This window comes from Bos indicus x Bos taurus, chromosome 17 (genome assembly GCF_003369695.1).
Source record: "Bos indicus x Bos taurus breed Angus x Brahman F1 hybrid chromosome 17, Bos_hybrid_MaternalHap_v2.0, whole genome shotgun sequence".
NCBI lineage: Eukaryota > Metazoa > Chordata > Mammalia > Artiodactyla > Bovidae > Bos > Bos indicus x Bos taurus.
This window is the reverse complement of record NC_040092.1, coordinates 21,381,974-21,396,806: the sequence shown is the minus strand read 5'-3', so window position 1 is coordinate 21,396,806 and position 14,833 is coordinate 21,381,974. Positions and strand designations below refer to the sequence as shown.

Below are 14,833 nucleotides of genomic sequence, written 5' to 3'. Positions count from 1 at the left end.
TTGCCATGCCTTTCTCCAAGGGATCTTCCCGACCCAGGGATCGAACCCAGGTCTCCCGCATTGGAGGCAGATGCTTTAACCTCTGAGCCACCAGGGACGTTTATTCTGGGAGGAACCTAGTCAATCCAGGGTAAGAGGCTTTGCTGGGAGCTGTTGACACGTCGAGGAGCATTTAGGTTCCATCTCCTTCCTTGGGAACCCAAAGGGTTCAGGCTGCGGCCCCTCCCATCACACTGGCGGTATTTGGGTGGGTCCCCTCTTAGGGGCCAGTGCACCCCCCTGGGAGTCCCTGGTGACTTTGGATCCCCAGCACACGCTGCCTCCACACGTGCCCTGACTCTGCCAGCTGTGTGTTCAGGCCCCCGATGCTGCCCATTCAGTCACTCAGTAAGTCAATCAACAAACGCTTTCTGAACCTCTGCCTGGCTCAGCCTGGGGGTAAAGAGACATCCTCCTGGGGCACCTGGCACAGTGAGGTGCAAAGATGGGAGCTGTCAAGGAGGATTTGTGCCCAGGCTGGGGGTGAGCCCCTGGCTCCCAGAGTGGGGAGCAGGGCTTCTGGGGACCAGACGGGGGCAGGGAGGTGTGGAGGGAAGTGAAAGGCTGGCGACCAAGGGCCTTCTTTCTGTTCCTCGAACCACCCTGCTGGTTCCACCTCCAGCCTCCGTACTTGCAGTTCCTTCCACCTGGGCCACTCTCGTCCAGAGCCTTGTCTGGCCAGCTTCTTCTCAGGACTCAGCTCAGATGTCACCTCTTCCGAGAAGTCTTTCCTGAGCCCCACCCCCCTGCAGTCTCGCCCCACCCTGTCTGTCCCCATGGGCTGCCGTTCTTCTACCTCTGAGTCTTCTTTTTAATTGATGTGTCGATTGCTGTCTCCCTGACTAGCTGGCCTGTGGAGGGGCAGAGACCCTGACTACATCATTCGTTGTGCTTTCTTGTCCCCTGGTGTACTATAAAGACCGGTGGGGTGAAATGACACGCCACCCAAGCTAGCCTGGGGGCAGGTGGTGCCGCAAGGGCATGCTTCTTTCATTCATTGTCTCCAGTGTACTGACTGCACCACCTGGCAGTGTGCCCTCCAGGGAGTGTGGTCGTCGCTCTGGCTTGGACAGCCAGCAGGGCTGGAGCAGTCCTAGGGGGCCTCCAGGCAGAGGCAGCCCTTCCTCACCCGTTCCGGAAGGATGTCGGGGCAGCCCCTAGGCCACGCTGCGCCCTGGTGTATCTGGGACACGACGGAAGAATGAAGCTGTGGGTAAAAATAACCACTGGCATGTCTGGCCGTGCAACTGGGGCGCAAGCGGGGAAGAGTGCCCTTGGGACAGTGGCCGGGATCACTGTCCCTAGCAGCTATGGCAGGCTTCTGGTTCTGGGAGTCCCCGGGCTGGCAGCCCAGGTCCTGGCCCTGGTGCTGACCCTGACCTGCCGCTATCCCTGTGCCCTAGGAGAAGGAGAGGAATGCACGGAGGAAGAAGAAGAAAGCCCCGGCCGCTGCCAGTGAGGAGGCCGCCTTCCCACCCGTAGTGGAGGACGAGGAGATGGAGGCGTCGGGCGTGAGCGGAAATGAAGAGGAGATGGCGGAGGAGGCGGAAGGTGAGGGTGGGCCGTGGGAGCTGGCCTCTTCCAGAAATGCCTGGGTCCTGCTGAGAAGGGGCCTGGACTGCCCCAAGGGGAGAGGGCGATCGTGATGGTGACGATCATGGTGGTGATGATGGTGGTGATGGTGACGATGGTGGTGATGGTGACGGTGGTAGTGGTGATGGTGACAGTGGTGGTGATGGTGACAATGGTAGTGACGGTGACGATGGTTATGGTTTTAGTGACAATGGTGGTGATGATCATGGTGGTGATGGTGACGATGGTAGTGGTGATGGTGATGGTGACGGTGGTGGTGATGGTGACAATGGTAGTGACGGTGACTATGGTTATGGTTTTAGTGACAATGGTGGTGGTGATCATGGTGGTGATGGTGATGATGGTGGTGATCATGGTGGTGGTGAAGATGGTAGTGATGGTGACGATGGTAGTGATGGTGGTGATGGTGATGATGGTAGTGAAGGTGACGGTGGTGGTGGTGATGGTGACGGTGGTGGTGATGGTGACAGTGGTGGTGATGGTGACAGTGATGGTGATGGTGATAGTGACAATGGTGGTGATGATCATGGTGACGATGGTGGTGATGGTGACGATGGTGATGATGGTGGTGATCATGGTGGTGGTGACGATGGTAGTGATGGTGACAGTGGTGGTGGTGACGATCATGATGGTGATGGTGATAGTGACGGTGGTGGTGGTGGTGATGGTTATGATGGTGGTAGTGGTGATGGTGGTGATGGTGCTAGTGACGATGGTGGTGATGATCATGGTGGTGATGGTGATGGTGGTGGTGATGGTGACGATGGTAGTGATGGTGACAATGGTGGTGGTGGTGACGATGGTGGTGACAGTGGGAACAATAATCACGGTAATCTGCCTCTCTGCAGTCACAGGACACTTGTTCATTCTATACTCCTGCCCCCTGTGAGTTCAATCTTGTGCTTGGTGACCCTACACATCCAGGACATATCCAGTTCTGGTGACACCTATTATCTTGCCAGCATATCTGGTATCACATTTTAGGGGAAAAAATTGTTTATTTTTGAAAATAGTTTTTTTTTTTTTTTTGACCACACTACATAGCATGCGGGATCTTAGCTCTTCAACCAGGAATCAGACTTGTGCCCCTTGTAGTAGAAGTGTGGAGTCTTAACCACTGGACCACCAGAGAAGTCCATAAAAATAGTTTTCTGACCTGAACCATTATTTTAGACTCCAGTATTCTTGCCTGGAGAATCCCATGGACAGAGGAGTCTGGTGAGCTACAGTCCATGGGGTTGTACAGAGTCAGGACAAGACTGAGTGACTAATATACATTATTTTACAACTTGAGCAATGTAAGCAGAACGAATACCGTTGGTAGATAAGTATTCAAAAGTTATGTAATTATGCTTCATTTTGCTCCCAAATGTCTGAATTTGAATGATAAACTGCACAGCCCCCAGCTTTCTGCCTGGGGGCGCTGAGGCTGGGGGCAGTTGCACCAGGCACCCCAGAATTGCGTCGTCGGCCTGGATATTAGGTGAATTCTGCCACCTGGTGAGGGCTGCCAAAGAGAGAGTGAGAATTAATATTTAAATTTTGCTCTCAGTTCTGCCCGCTTCTCAAAAGGAGGATTTCGACTGCACAAGATGGTCACTCAACTTCGGAGCCTGGCCCCCATGTAACACCTGGCTCCACTATGCAAATAGCATTTATAGATGTGGAAGTCACACCAGGCTGCCCAAAGGCAGGCTTGCATCCTTGGTCACTGATTACTGTGCCTTTGGCCCCCAGTCCTCTCCCTTTTACTTGCTCTACACCAGTCCCTCAAGGCACGACAACCCTGAAGACCCCCCACACAATACCCCTGAAGGCCCCTGCCCCCCGCTTCACTAAATGTGTCTGCTTCTCCTTCTGCCATCCCGCCGGCCTGAACTCCCCCGCGGGGCCTCAGGTTCTTAGTGAAGGGCCCCACCTCTCCTCCTGTCCCGTCTCCTGCCAGGTTCCCCTCCTGTCGCTCTTGTCTGCTTGCCCCTGCGTTTAAACTCCCAAACTTCTGCCAGCATTTGCAAGGAAGGTGTGAATCACCCCCGCTCTGTAAGCAAGACATGCAAATAAATCCAAGTTACGCCAGCCTGCAGTGCATTCACCAGCCTGAATCCTACTTCCAGGTTGAAAATGAAGAATTGGCCCATTTGGTTGTTGTTGTCTTACTTTGGGGGTGACCTGGGGTGCTGAGTCTGGCCTCCTTACCAGCGCTGGGTCTCTCCAGGCCAGGTTGGCTAGAGGCCTGACCAGTTTCTGATGGAAGGTTCCAAATCCCTCAGGTCCTTGAATTCTGAGTCCTGGGTCTGTAACCAGGAAAAGGGAACCTGGGGAGCAGGAACCCACTCTCCTCTTTAAATATCCTCCCGGCTGTGTGTGGGCAGGATGCAGGCTTGGTGGGAAAGTTAAAGGAAGCCAGACTTTGGCTCAGCATTAAAAGCAGAACAGATGTTGCCCAGTTAGAGAATTTTGAGGTAGTGAGTTCCCTGTCCCCTGTATGGTTCACACGCCCCATCAAGGATGGGAGATGGGCATTCTTGGCTGGTCTGCTGAACCCAGGGCTTCTGTGACCACCTGGCAGCCCTGAGCGCATCAAGGGAGGCAGTTGAGAAGAGTCTGCCCAAGGCCCCAGGTGACAGTCCCATCTTACAGACGAGGAAACCGAGGCCTCATGTGGGAGGGAGAGGAGAATTACTCACATAGGGTGTCACGTAGCTGGGAGACTTGGAATCTGCCAGTCTGATTGGCGTTTGCTGTGTAAACCTGTCCCTTGTGACCAGGATAGGGGAGGGGAGGTAGGTCCTAGGTTAGAGCCTGAGGTCTCTCCGATGGAACCATCTAGAATATCCCAATAGCCCCACAGACCCCTCCAGAGGGTAGGCAGCAAGGGCCTTGTATCCAGGCTGGAGATGAGTCCAGGGGAGGGAGGAGTGGTCCATTTGACCTTGTAGTTTCTCCAGTAAAGACTGTGGTTGTAATAAGAGCATCAGCCGTGAATTATTCCCTTTAATCATCACAGCAGCTCAACGGGTGCTGTCGTCACCCCATTTAATAGACAAGGACTCTGAGACACAGGAAGTTATCCAAGGAAGCCAGTTGGCCTGTTTGGGACCAGGATTTAAGCTTGTCAGAAATACTGATTCTTGGGCCCCACCTGGACCGACTGAGTGAGAAATGTTTCGGTAGTAGGCCCAGCCGTCTGAGTCTTCACGACCCTCAGGCACGCTTATACCTGAGAATCCCTGACAGAGATAAGCTGCTGGGTAAGGGAGAGAGCCAGGCATAAACCACTCATTTTGTAGATGAACACAGACTCTGGGGCTAAGCCATTTGTCCAGAGGACCTCAGTGCTGGCCCCCTTCGTCCTGTGGTCTGACAATGTGAAAAGAGGGAGTGACATTGCCGGAGTCAGAAGGCAGGGTCAGGAACCCCGTTTTGAGGGATACAGGATGCTGGGGTCAACCCTGTCCTGCCCCCATGCAGTGTGGCCTGGGACAGGCGACTCAACCTCTCTGTTTCTGCATCTGCAAAGCAGAGTGGTGATGATGATCTCTAACTTAGAGGTTATTGAGAGTGAGTTATGTGTGTGAAGCACTTTGCCCAGAGCCCAACACCCACAGAGCAAGCCTGTGTTGCTGTTGTTGGGATGGTCATTTCTGGGAGGAGCAGCCTTTGCTCTGGGCCTTGAAGGAAGGCAAGAGACAGGAGAGGTGGGAGTCTGGAGGCAGTAAAGCCTGAAAGAAGTGTTTTTGCAGGGCACTGGCAGCCCCTGCTGGCCTGGCTCCACGTCTGAGGGGTGAGACAGGGCCGGGTAGCCTCACAGGCCTCTCCCTCCAGCCCTGCCCCGCTCTGAGGCCAGCACCCCACCCCTAGGACCCTGGAGCCGGGAACCAGAGAAGGCCAGTGACTTGTCCAAGGACACCCAGGAGTGTTCTGGGCTGCGGGCTTTTGGGACAGGGTTGTAGGTCCTCCCTGCCTGCCTGGCCCCAAATTCTCCTCCCTCCCCACCTGCTGCTCATACCACCTCGCTTCTAACCCTTCTCTCACTTCCTTCCAGCCTTACACGCCTCTGGGAACGAGGTCCCCAGAGGGGAATGCAGTGGCCCAGGTATGAATGTGGCCAGCTGGCCTGGGGGGGTGGGGTGGGGGTAGGGCCAGGCCGGGGTGGGGGGCACCCCCAGGTTCCCTGTTGTCTATGAGGGGCTCCACCTCTGTGAGCACACCTCTGCCTGTGAGCCCCACTGCTGGTGCCACCACCGTCTCTGTTCCCCCTCCTCAGTGCAGTGTCTGTTCCCCATGCTGTTCCCTGGCTCACACCTGCAGATCAGTGCACTCGACTTGACTGTTCTGTTGATCTCTTACTTGTGTGTCCACCTGTGACTCTTACCCACTTATGTTTCTCCTACAGCAAGTGTGTGGGGGAGGGAGGTTTCAAATGTCCCCATTTTGTAGAAAGTGAGGAAAATTGAAACCCAAAGAAGCGAGAGGAGTTGTGGTTGAGGCTAAGGAGCCAGGTCTGGAGCTGAGGTCCCCTTTCCCTTCATCTGTGCACACTGTCATTCGATCAGCACTTCCTGTGCACCTGCTGCATACCAGCCCTGTGGACAGTGGCCAGGGGCTGTAGTTGGTGTGGACCCTCTCCCCGTGAGCTCCTCCAGGTTCACTGGCCGCGTTATATGAAGACAACAGTGATGACACAACAGCAGACAGTTAGCAGGTGTCACCCTGTGCCGCAACCCCTGTGAGGTGGGAACTGTTCTCCCCACTCTACAGATGGGGAAAGCGAGGCCAGGAGGTCACTGTGACAGCAGGGGCAGAGCCAGGGCTGCAGCTCCGATGAGAACAAGTAGACCCCAGAACGAAAGCCTGCACCCCTGGCTGCCCCTGGCCTGGCTCCATAGGGTGCTGGCCACCCACCCAGCCACTCCGGGGATCGGAAGTTAACAGGTCCTGGGCTCCTCCAGGGTCAGCAGGTGGAGAGGGTGGCCCGAGGAGGACAGAGGTCTGGGAGGGGCCAGGCGGGCTGCTCAGGCGTGTAGGAGCCTCGGAGCTGTTTGGTGTCCAGGGATGGGACTGCAGCCCCCTGAACTCCTACCCAGAACCAGGCTGCACAGTCAGGGTCATCGGGTGGTGAGAGGAGCGTGGGCAGGGCCCTGCCTGTCTCGAGCCTGAGCGCCCCCCGACACCACTCACCCCATCTTTGCTTTCTCCCCGCAGCTGCCGTCAACAACAGCTCCGACACCGAGAGCGTCCCCTCACCCCGCACCGAGGCCGCCAAGGACACGGGGCAGAACGGGCCCAAGCCCCCGCCCGCCCCGGGCACGGATGCACCACCTCCCGAGCCGCCCACCCCGCCGCCCGAGGACACCCCGGCCCCCACCGAGCCCGCCCCGGCCCCCGAAGCCACCGGTCCGCCCACACCCCCACCAGCACCCCAGTCACCCACCACGCCCCCTCCCGTGGTCCCCAAGGAGGAGAAGGAGGAAGAGGCCTCAGCCGCCCCCTCAACCGAGGAGGGGGAGGAACAGAAGCCCCCCGTGGCCCCAGAGCTGGCGGCCGACGTGGGCAAGGCCAAGACGGAGGAGCCGGGCGAAGCGCACCCCGTGGAGCCTGTCAAGAGTGAGTGCGAGGAGGAGGCCGCCGGAGAGGGGCCCGACAAGGTGAAGGCGGGCCCGGAGGCCGCGGTGGAGGCTGCGCCCGAGGGGGCACTCAAGGTGGAGAAGAAGGAGGCCAGCGGCTCTGGGGGCAAAGGCCCTGCAGCCAAGGGCTCAGGCGCCCCCCAGGACAGTGACTCCAGTGCCACCTGCAGCGCCGACGAGGTGGACGAGCCCGAGGGCGGCGACAAGAACAGGTGAGTGCGCTGGCTTTGTCGTCTCATTCTGTAAGCACTTACTGAGCATCACCTGTGTACCGAGACAACGTACACGAGGCTGATTCCACGCCTGCCCTTGGAGGGAGAGGGGGCCACCACTAAGTGTTCTCCGTCTGGCAGGAATTCCGATGTTGGGACAGGGCAGCATTGATGGGGTGGGTCCCCCATTAGCGGTGGCCTCTGAGCTGAGCCCGGGTGGGGAGAAGTAGGGTGACAGCATGGATTAGCTTCCAGAGCTGCCGCCACCAAGGACCACCCCAGAGTGGCATCGGCAGGGCCACGCCCCCTGAAGGCTCCTTCCCGCCTCCTCCAGCTCTGGTCGTGCCGGCCATCCTCAGCTTGTAGATGTGTCACTTTGCCCACATTTCCCTTTTGCTGTAAGGATGTCAGTCTTTGGATGAGGGTCCACCCTCAGGACCTCCTCTTAATTGCATCACATTTGCAAACAGCCTATTTCCAGAGAAGTTCACATTCACAGGTATTTGGCTCTTAGGACTTGAACAGACTTGGAGAGACAAAGTTTTACCCTCAACACGGTGGAACCAGCAAGTGCAGAAGCCGGAGGTGGGACTGAGCCTGCACGATTCAGCAGACCAGCCCACCTTGCAGGGCCTCCAGGCTGGGTGGGTGGCTGCATTTTGTTCTCAGGACAATGAGACCTCCGCAGCTCATGCCTGAGACTTGGGGTGCGTCTCAGGCTCTGAAACTTGCCAGCTGTGTGAGGGGGTAGATTTAATGGGGGTCAGAGTGGCAGAGGGATGCACTTTGTGAGGCAGCCTTGGGGATGTCCTGGTGAGGCTGGTGGCGGTGGACATGGGGGCAAGTGGCAGATGCCCGGGATCCTGGCCAGTTCATCTTCTGCCCGCTGAGGGTCCCTGAGACCCCGGCCAGAGCGGAAGCTGGCAGGCCCCACTCGGGGCCCAGTCTGGGCAGCAAAGGGCAGGGCTGCGGAGATCCACGCCCGCTTGCATCTGGGCGGCTTAAGGAATTGTTTTCTAGTGAGGCGGGCCGGTCATTTTTATTTTGACTGAAAACAGTGCAGTCTGTTTTCGCTCCTTTCACGTCTCTCGGAAAAGTTCTGGGCAGCGCGCGAGAGAGGAAAATCTGACTTTCAAATCTGACCGGTTCACTGGGAGCCGTTTCCTCTGCTCCGTGATTCACCTTGGGGCATGCGGAGATGGCAAATTCTAGAACGTTTCATGTGAAAACCGGACTTGGTCAGAGCTCGCTGGGTCCCCACGTGTTCAGTGAGCTACTTCTGGTCCCTGGCAGGACCCTCAGCCCACTTGTATGGCTCATGGATAAGCAGCAGTCTGGCCAGCAGGTTTCTGGGGGCCCGGAGGTCCTAAGTTTCCTGCCTAGTGGGCGCAGCTCGGAAAACAAGAGTTCACGGTGGCCTGATCTGCTGGGGAAGGCCCTGGGCCAGAGTCTCGCTCTTTGTGCCTGGGTAATGGGGTTAGGGTGGGCGGCTCCCCATCCTACTCCCGCTGGCCACAGAGACAGAGTCATGGAAACACACGTTTCTGCTCTTAGCGGGAAGAGCGTTGAGCTCATGGGACAGCCACGCTGATAAGCGGCCTCCTGGAGTCTGTGTTTTGGGTACAGATGGCCTGCCTGGGCTGGACAGCTCGGAGGGTTGGCCTGGGTCCCAACAGCTTCCCCCTGGACCTCTTGGGCCAGGCCTGAAGCCCCGCAGCCTACTTTGAGCCTCTCCCCGCACAACCTCAGCCCCACCCAGGGATGTGTCCTTCTCTCCCCCAGCTGGGTCTGGCTCCTGTCCACTCTTCCTGCCTGAGCGTCCAGCCTTTGGTCCCTCGGGACCAGGAGCCCTGGGCTGGGAGTCAGGACACCTGGTTTGTCACGCCCTCTGTGACCGAGGCCAGTCCCCCACCCTCAGGGTGAGGTTGGACTCGGGCCAGCCCCCTGACCTCTTCCTGGCTGGCAGTCCGCCACCCCTCCCTCCTGCCCCGGCCGTGGCCGCACAGGGCCAGGCGGGCGCCGGAGGACGCAGGCGAGATGCGTCAGAGTGCGCCCTGGCAGCCAGCACCACCTCCCTCACCGCCCCAGAGAGATCGGTGGGCGACCCCAGGTCCTGGCCTCCTGCCCACAGCCCTGCCTCCCGCCTGGCAGTCTCAGCGCAGTGCACTGGGCGTCCCTGGACAAGACACAAGATGCATTGCGTTCTGGCCCGTGCCCGTACGGCTTTGGGAGAGAAAATCATATCCTGCTTTTTACTCTCCATTGCTTTCTGCCAGACAGCTCCGCCTGGGAGTTTTCTTGGCTAGCGGCCAGAGATAGTGGCTTTGATTGCAGAGCCTTGAGCTTGCCTGCCCCCGCCTGTTCCGTTTCCCAGAGACGGTGCTGGGCACTTTCTGACAGGGCTGGGCCTTCAGAAGTGCCTTGGCCTTGCTGGGCCTCAGTTTTTTCACCCATAAGATGGGTGTGGGTATCCCCACTTACGGGCTGCTTGGGAGGAGAATGGAGTTCCGAGCCCACAGGAAGATGCTCAATGAAAGGAGTTACTCCCTTCCTTTGGAACTGCTTCAGGAGCCCCCAAAGTTCACTCCACGAGGAGGTTGGAATGTAGGCACTTCCGAGCCCCTGGAATTTCAAAAGAATGTAACAGCAATTTCTCCTTTATTTCTCTATTCCATAAAGGATTAACTAGGCACTGGGGTGTGCCAGGTACCATCCTGGGCTCAAGGGGAGCAGCCACAAATGAGGTCCTGGCTCCAGGAAGCTTACATTTCACTGGGAGTGATTAGTACGGAATTGGAACAGCAATGGAATAAAGGGAATGCTCGTGTGATAAGCGGATGAGGGAGAGATTGGTCATGGAGGGAGTGTGAGGGGCAGTCAGGGAGACCTGCCTGAGGAGGTGACATTGAAAGATGATGGAAACACAGAGTATGAGACACGGAGGGAAAGTCTGCAGAGAGAACAGCCAATGCAAAGATCCTATGGCCTCACGAGTTTGTGTTGGGTAGACGGCAGAGAGGCCTGTGGCAGAGAGCGGAGCGAGTGAGGGAAAGGGGACAGGGCACGAGAGGAGGTCACAGAGGTGGGCAGGGTCCTGGCTCTACTTGGCCCCACAGGGCCTCGGGGGTTGAAGCGAGGAGTGGGGTTTTATCTTGGGGGCATGGGAAACCAGCATGACCATGCCTTTGTGGATCTTCACAATCCTGCTTTCCCAGCCCCAGCCTGGCAGCCGGGGATTATCCCAGCCCAGCGATAATGAGGAATTTGGGGAGGGGGCTCAGCAGAGAAGGGACGTACTGTTGCAGACCCAGAGTCCCCTGGGGCCCTGCCCCCTCCCCAGCCCTGGTCTTCCGGGGCGGGAAGAAAATCCCAGGGATGAGAAGATGCCCAGGCTGCTCAGCACTAGGCGTTGTTGTCACGGCTTCCTGTGCCTTCCCGTGTCCTACCCACAGGACAGTCGCTGGAGGGAGCGACTGTTCTCACACCCATTTTACAGATGAGGAAACTGAGTCAGGCACAGTTGGTCAAGTCATCTGGCCGGTGGTGGGATTTGAACTGAGAGGTGGAGTCTTGAACTTCAGCGTTAGGGGGCAGGGCCCCAGCTGCTCTCAGCCAAGTTGCCGGCTTCCCCTGCCACCCAGCTTCCCCCCAGCCCCCGCCCCTGCCCCTCCCGGCCCAGGTCACGTGCACAGTGCCAGGCTCCGAGAGCCCCTACCCTGCCCCGGTCTCTAGGGAGGAAAATAAACGCCCTGTCTTCCAAGAAAACAAAGGAAAGAGAACAGAGGGAGGGCGATACTGTGAGGAGAGCTCCTGGAGGTGGTGGCTCCTGCCGCTGTGGAGGTGGGATGAGGCAGTTTGGGGGCCACGTGAGCGCCAGGCATCTTCCCGCCCCTCAGGGGTGGTGGGGAGGCTCAGGCCCCTCGGGCTTATTAAAGATCAGGATCCAGGCCCTTGCTCTTGGATGCTGCCCTCTTCACAGTGAGCGGTCAGGCTACTATCATCTTGTCAGCTGTGAAGTACTGTGCCCATGGCTGCAACCCCCACTGAGCTCTTGCCTCCCTGGGTGGGGTTGGGGGGGCTCAAGAGAGAGGGGTCTGGGCCTCCATGCACACCCCCAGCTGGTGCCTGCTGAGGGCATTTGAGGGTGATCCCTGCTTCCCTCCAATCTGCCTGCCCGCTGCCTGGACAAGGAACCACCAGGAAACCAGGACAGGGCAAGGGCCCTGGTTCGTTGACAATCAGAGTGAGACACAGACACTTGGCTTTTTATTTGTATCATAAAAGCATATTTTGTGTCCATATAAAATTATATTCACATAGATATGAAAGTTTATATTTTAACTTTAAAATTTGCATTTTCAAATATTTTATACAATAGATAATAGTATAGCATTATTACTTTATTGTTCATTGAAACAATATACTTAATATATCAAACCCTTGATTTTGTGGCCAGCAAGGAGTATATTCATTATCTTTTCCTTGTAACAGCTTTCAGTTCAGTTCAGTTCAGTCGCTCAGTCGTGTCCAACTCTTTGCAACCCCATGAATTGCATCACACCAGGCCTCCCTGTCCATCACCAACTCCCGGAGTTCACTCAGACTCAATCAAGTCCATCGAGTCAGTGATGCCATCCAGCCATCTCATCCTCTGTCCCCTTCTCCTCCTGCCCCCAATCCCTCCCAGCATCAGAGTCTTTTCCAGTGAGTCAACTCTTTGCAAGAGGTGGCCAAAGTATTGGAGTTTCAGCTTTAGCATCATTCCTTCCAAAGAAATCCCAGGGCTGATCTCCTTCAGAATGGACTGGTTGGATCTCCTTGCAGTCCAAGGGATTCTCAAGAGTTCTCCAACACCACAGTTCAAAAGCATCAATTCTTCGGCGCTCAGCTTTCTTCACAATGACCACTGGAAAAACCATAGCCTTGACTAGATGGACCTTTGTTGGCAAAGTAATGTCTCTGCTTTTGAATATGCTATCTAGGTTGGTCATAACTTTCCTTCCAAGGAGTAAGCATCTTTTAATTTCATGGCTTTACTGAGATATGATTCACAGCCATGCAATTCAGCCATTGAAGTGATTTATTTTTAGTACATTCACAGTTATGTGATCATCAGCACTGTTTAATTCCAGAATATTGTCAACTACCCCAAGAAGAAACCCCAGGCCATTAGCAGTCAGTCCTTATCCCCCACCCTCCAGCCCCTGGCACCCACTCATCTTCTATGTCTACGGATTTGCCTCTTGGGGGAATTTCTTGTAATTGGAATCCTGCAGTACATGGCCTTTTGCAACCAGCTTCTTGCACTCAGCATCATGTTTCTGAGGTTCATCCAAGTTGTAGCCTGGAGTCATTCTTTTTGGCTGAGTAATATTCCACTGTGTGGACATACCACATTTTGTTTATCCATGTCACCTGGTTTTGGACGTGGGGCTGGCTTCCACCTTTTTTGCCTTTTGCAGATAGTGGCTGCTATGATCTTTCATGAACGGTTGGTGTGTGGGTGTGTGTGTGTCTATTCTCACGAGTGTATGCCCAGCAGTGCAAATGCTGGGCCCTATAATGACTCTAATGCACTTCCTGAGGAAATGCCAGAGCATTTTCCAGAAGGGCTGCAGTGTATTCACTCTTAAGTTTACAAGTACAAGTTGGTTTAAGCGGACAGTGGTAATTAGTTGCAAGAGGAGGGGAGCAAGGCTGGGCTGGTGACATTTGGAGCCGACAGTGAGGGGTACAGGACAAGTGAGAGCATCAGTTCTTAGACCTGTTCAGGGTGCTTTGGCCCAAGGGTAGAGGGCAAAACGAGGCTGGGTTTGGGTCTCCAGGGGAGTGAAGATGGGCAGCCACCAGAGGAGAGGCCTCCGGTGGTCCTGGGAGCCTGAGCAGGATCCAGAGAGGTCGAGAGAGGTGAGGACGGCAGGGAGGGTGAGCTGGTCAGGAGGACGGTGAAGCCCAGCTGAGCATGAAGTCAGTCTGACCTCTGAGCCTGGCGCCACTTGCATGCCATGGGCAGCCTCAGGGGGTGTCGCCGAGACCGTCTCTGCTCAGCTGAGCGTGTGGCAGATGTGGGCAGGGGGTCAGCACCCGAGGGACTGGCTCGTCATGGGTTGCGATCCCGTCACCGCAGGGAGCAGGGGGCCCATCGCCTGCACGTCACACGTCTGTCCTGCACCGCCGGCTGGAAGGCGCGTGATCCACTCTTGGATCCGGCAGCCAGCTCTGGGTGGTGTGAGCTGCACCCTGGCTGTCACAGATCTTACCTGGAAGGCAGGGGCTGTGCCGATGGTCTGCACGTGGCATCAGCCAGGGTGGTCACGGCACACACTAGGGGCTGTGCCCACAGGACCCTCAGGCTTCGCTGACCTGTCTTGTGATTCTCCCTCCTGGCTGAATCCAGCCCACGGCCAGTGCCTTTGTGCATGCACACTGTTTGATTCCCCCAGGCCTGCTGTGTATTCAGCGAGTGGTGGTCCCAGGTAGGACTCAAGAGCTGGGCAGGAACCCGGCAGCCCCAGTGCAGGGGTGAGGGGCTCTAAGGCTGGGGCTCTGAGCTTCTGCCCTCGAGACCTCATGCCAGCTGGTGAACCAGACGGGGCTTGTGGCATGGCACCGGGCCAGGGCTGTCGTGTCCTGGAAATCCCTGAAGACCTCTCAAGGAGGGGACACCCGTGAGCAGCTCTGGAGCCACGCCCCACGGCAGCCTCTGCCCCAGGCGCCCAAGGCACTGCAGCTCTTCCCTGGGGTGACCCCAGCCCTGGCTTCCCACCATGTTTTAGCCCCCTGCCCACCTCCGTGCACCCGTGTGCAGACACACACACACACACACACCGTGCACCCTTAGCAGGTTGCTGCCCTGTTCTGCATGTCAGCAGACAGATGTGACCTTGCTTTAGAGGACAAGCCACCTGCAGGCCCAGCTCAGCCCCACTTACGGCTGCAGGGCGGGCAGTGTACATGCTGACCCTGTGCCCGCAGAGCTTGCACCCGCCTGGTATGCGGGTGAGATTCCGGTTAGCCACGCATTCTGGTTGAATGGGAGGGTGCCCCAGTCCTCGTCTCCAGTAAGCAGGGCCAACTCAGCACCATACCCCGGGCCCCTACCCTGGGGCCTGAGCCTCTCATACTTGGGTGATGAGTCATCTCCCTGAATCTCTTAAGCCTCCCAAGCCTTAATTAGGTTGATTCTTGGGTTTCCCAGCAGCTTCCCAAGGGCCAGTCGTGGTAATGGGCCCTGAGTGTGGGCTTCTCTGGGACTTCCCTTGCCCTGGGCCATCTCGGGAGCATTTGATCCTCTGGGCTGGGGTGGGAGGGGTCTTGGTCCCTTGTGGGGCCTGCATGGAGCAGAGGAGGGAGGGAGGAGCC

At 56.9% G+C, this 14,833-nt stretch overlaps 1 protein-coding gene across 15 annotated transcripts in view; it reads left to right on the top strand.

Annotated features, from left to right (window-relative positions):
- The window catches only part of NCOR2 (nuclear receptor corepressor 2), a 237,237-nt gene that overhangs the window by 183,868 nt on the left and 38,536 nt on the right, over positions 1-14,833 (top strand). For 12 of the 15 annotated variants that reach the window (XM_027567024.1, XM_027567022.1, XM_027567025.1 and 9 more), the window contains 3 exons: positions 1,443-1,590; positions 5,678-5,728; positions 6,838-7,471. In XM_027567024.1, coding sequence (XP_027422825.1) covers positions 1,443-1,590; positions 5,678-5,728; positions 6,838-7,471 — 833 coding nt within the window. The remainder of the gene's footprint in view (positions 1-1,442; positions 1,591-5,677; positions 5,729-6,837; positions 7,472-14,833) is intronic. The other 3 variants (XM_027567026.1, XM_027567032.1, XM_027567030.1) reach the window with 1 other exon arrangement.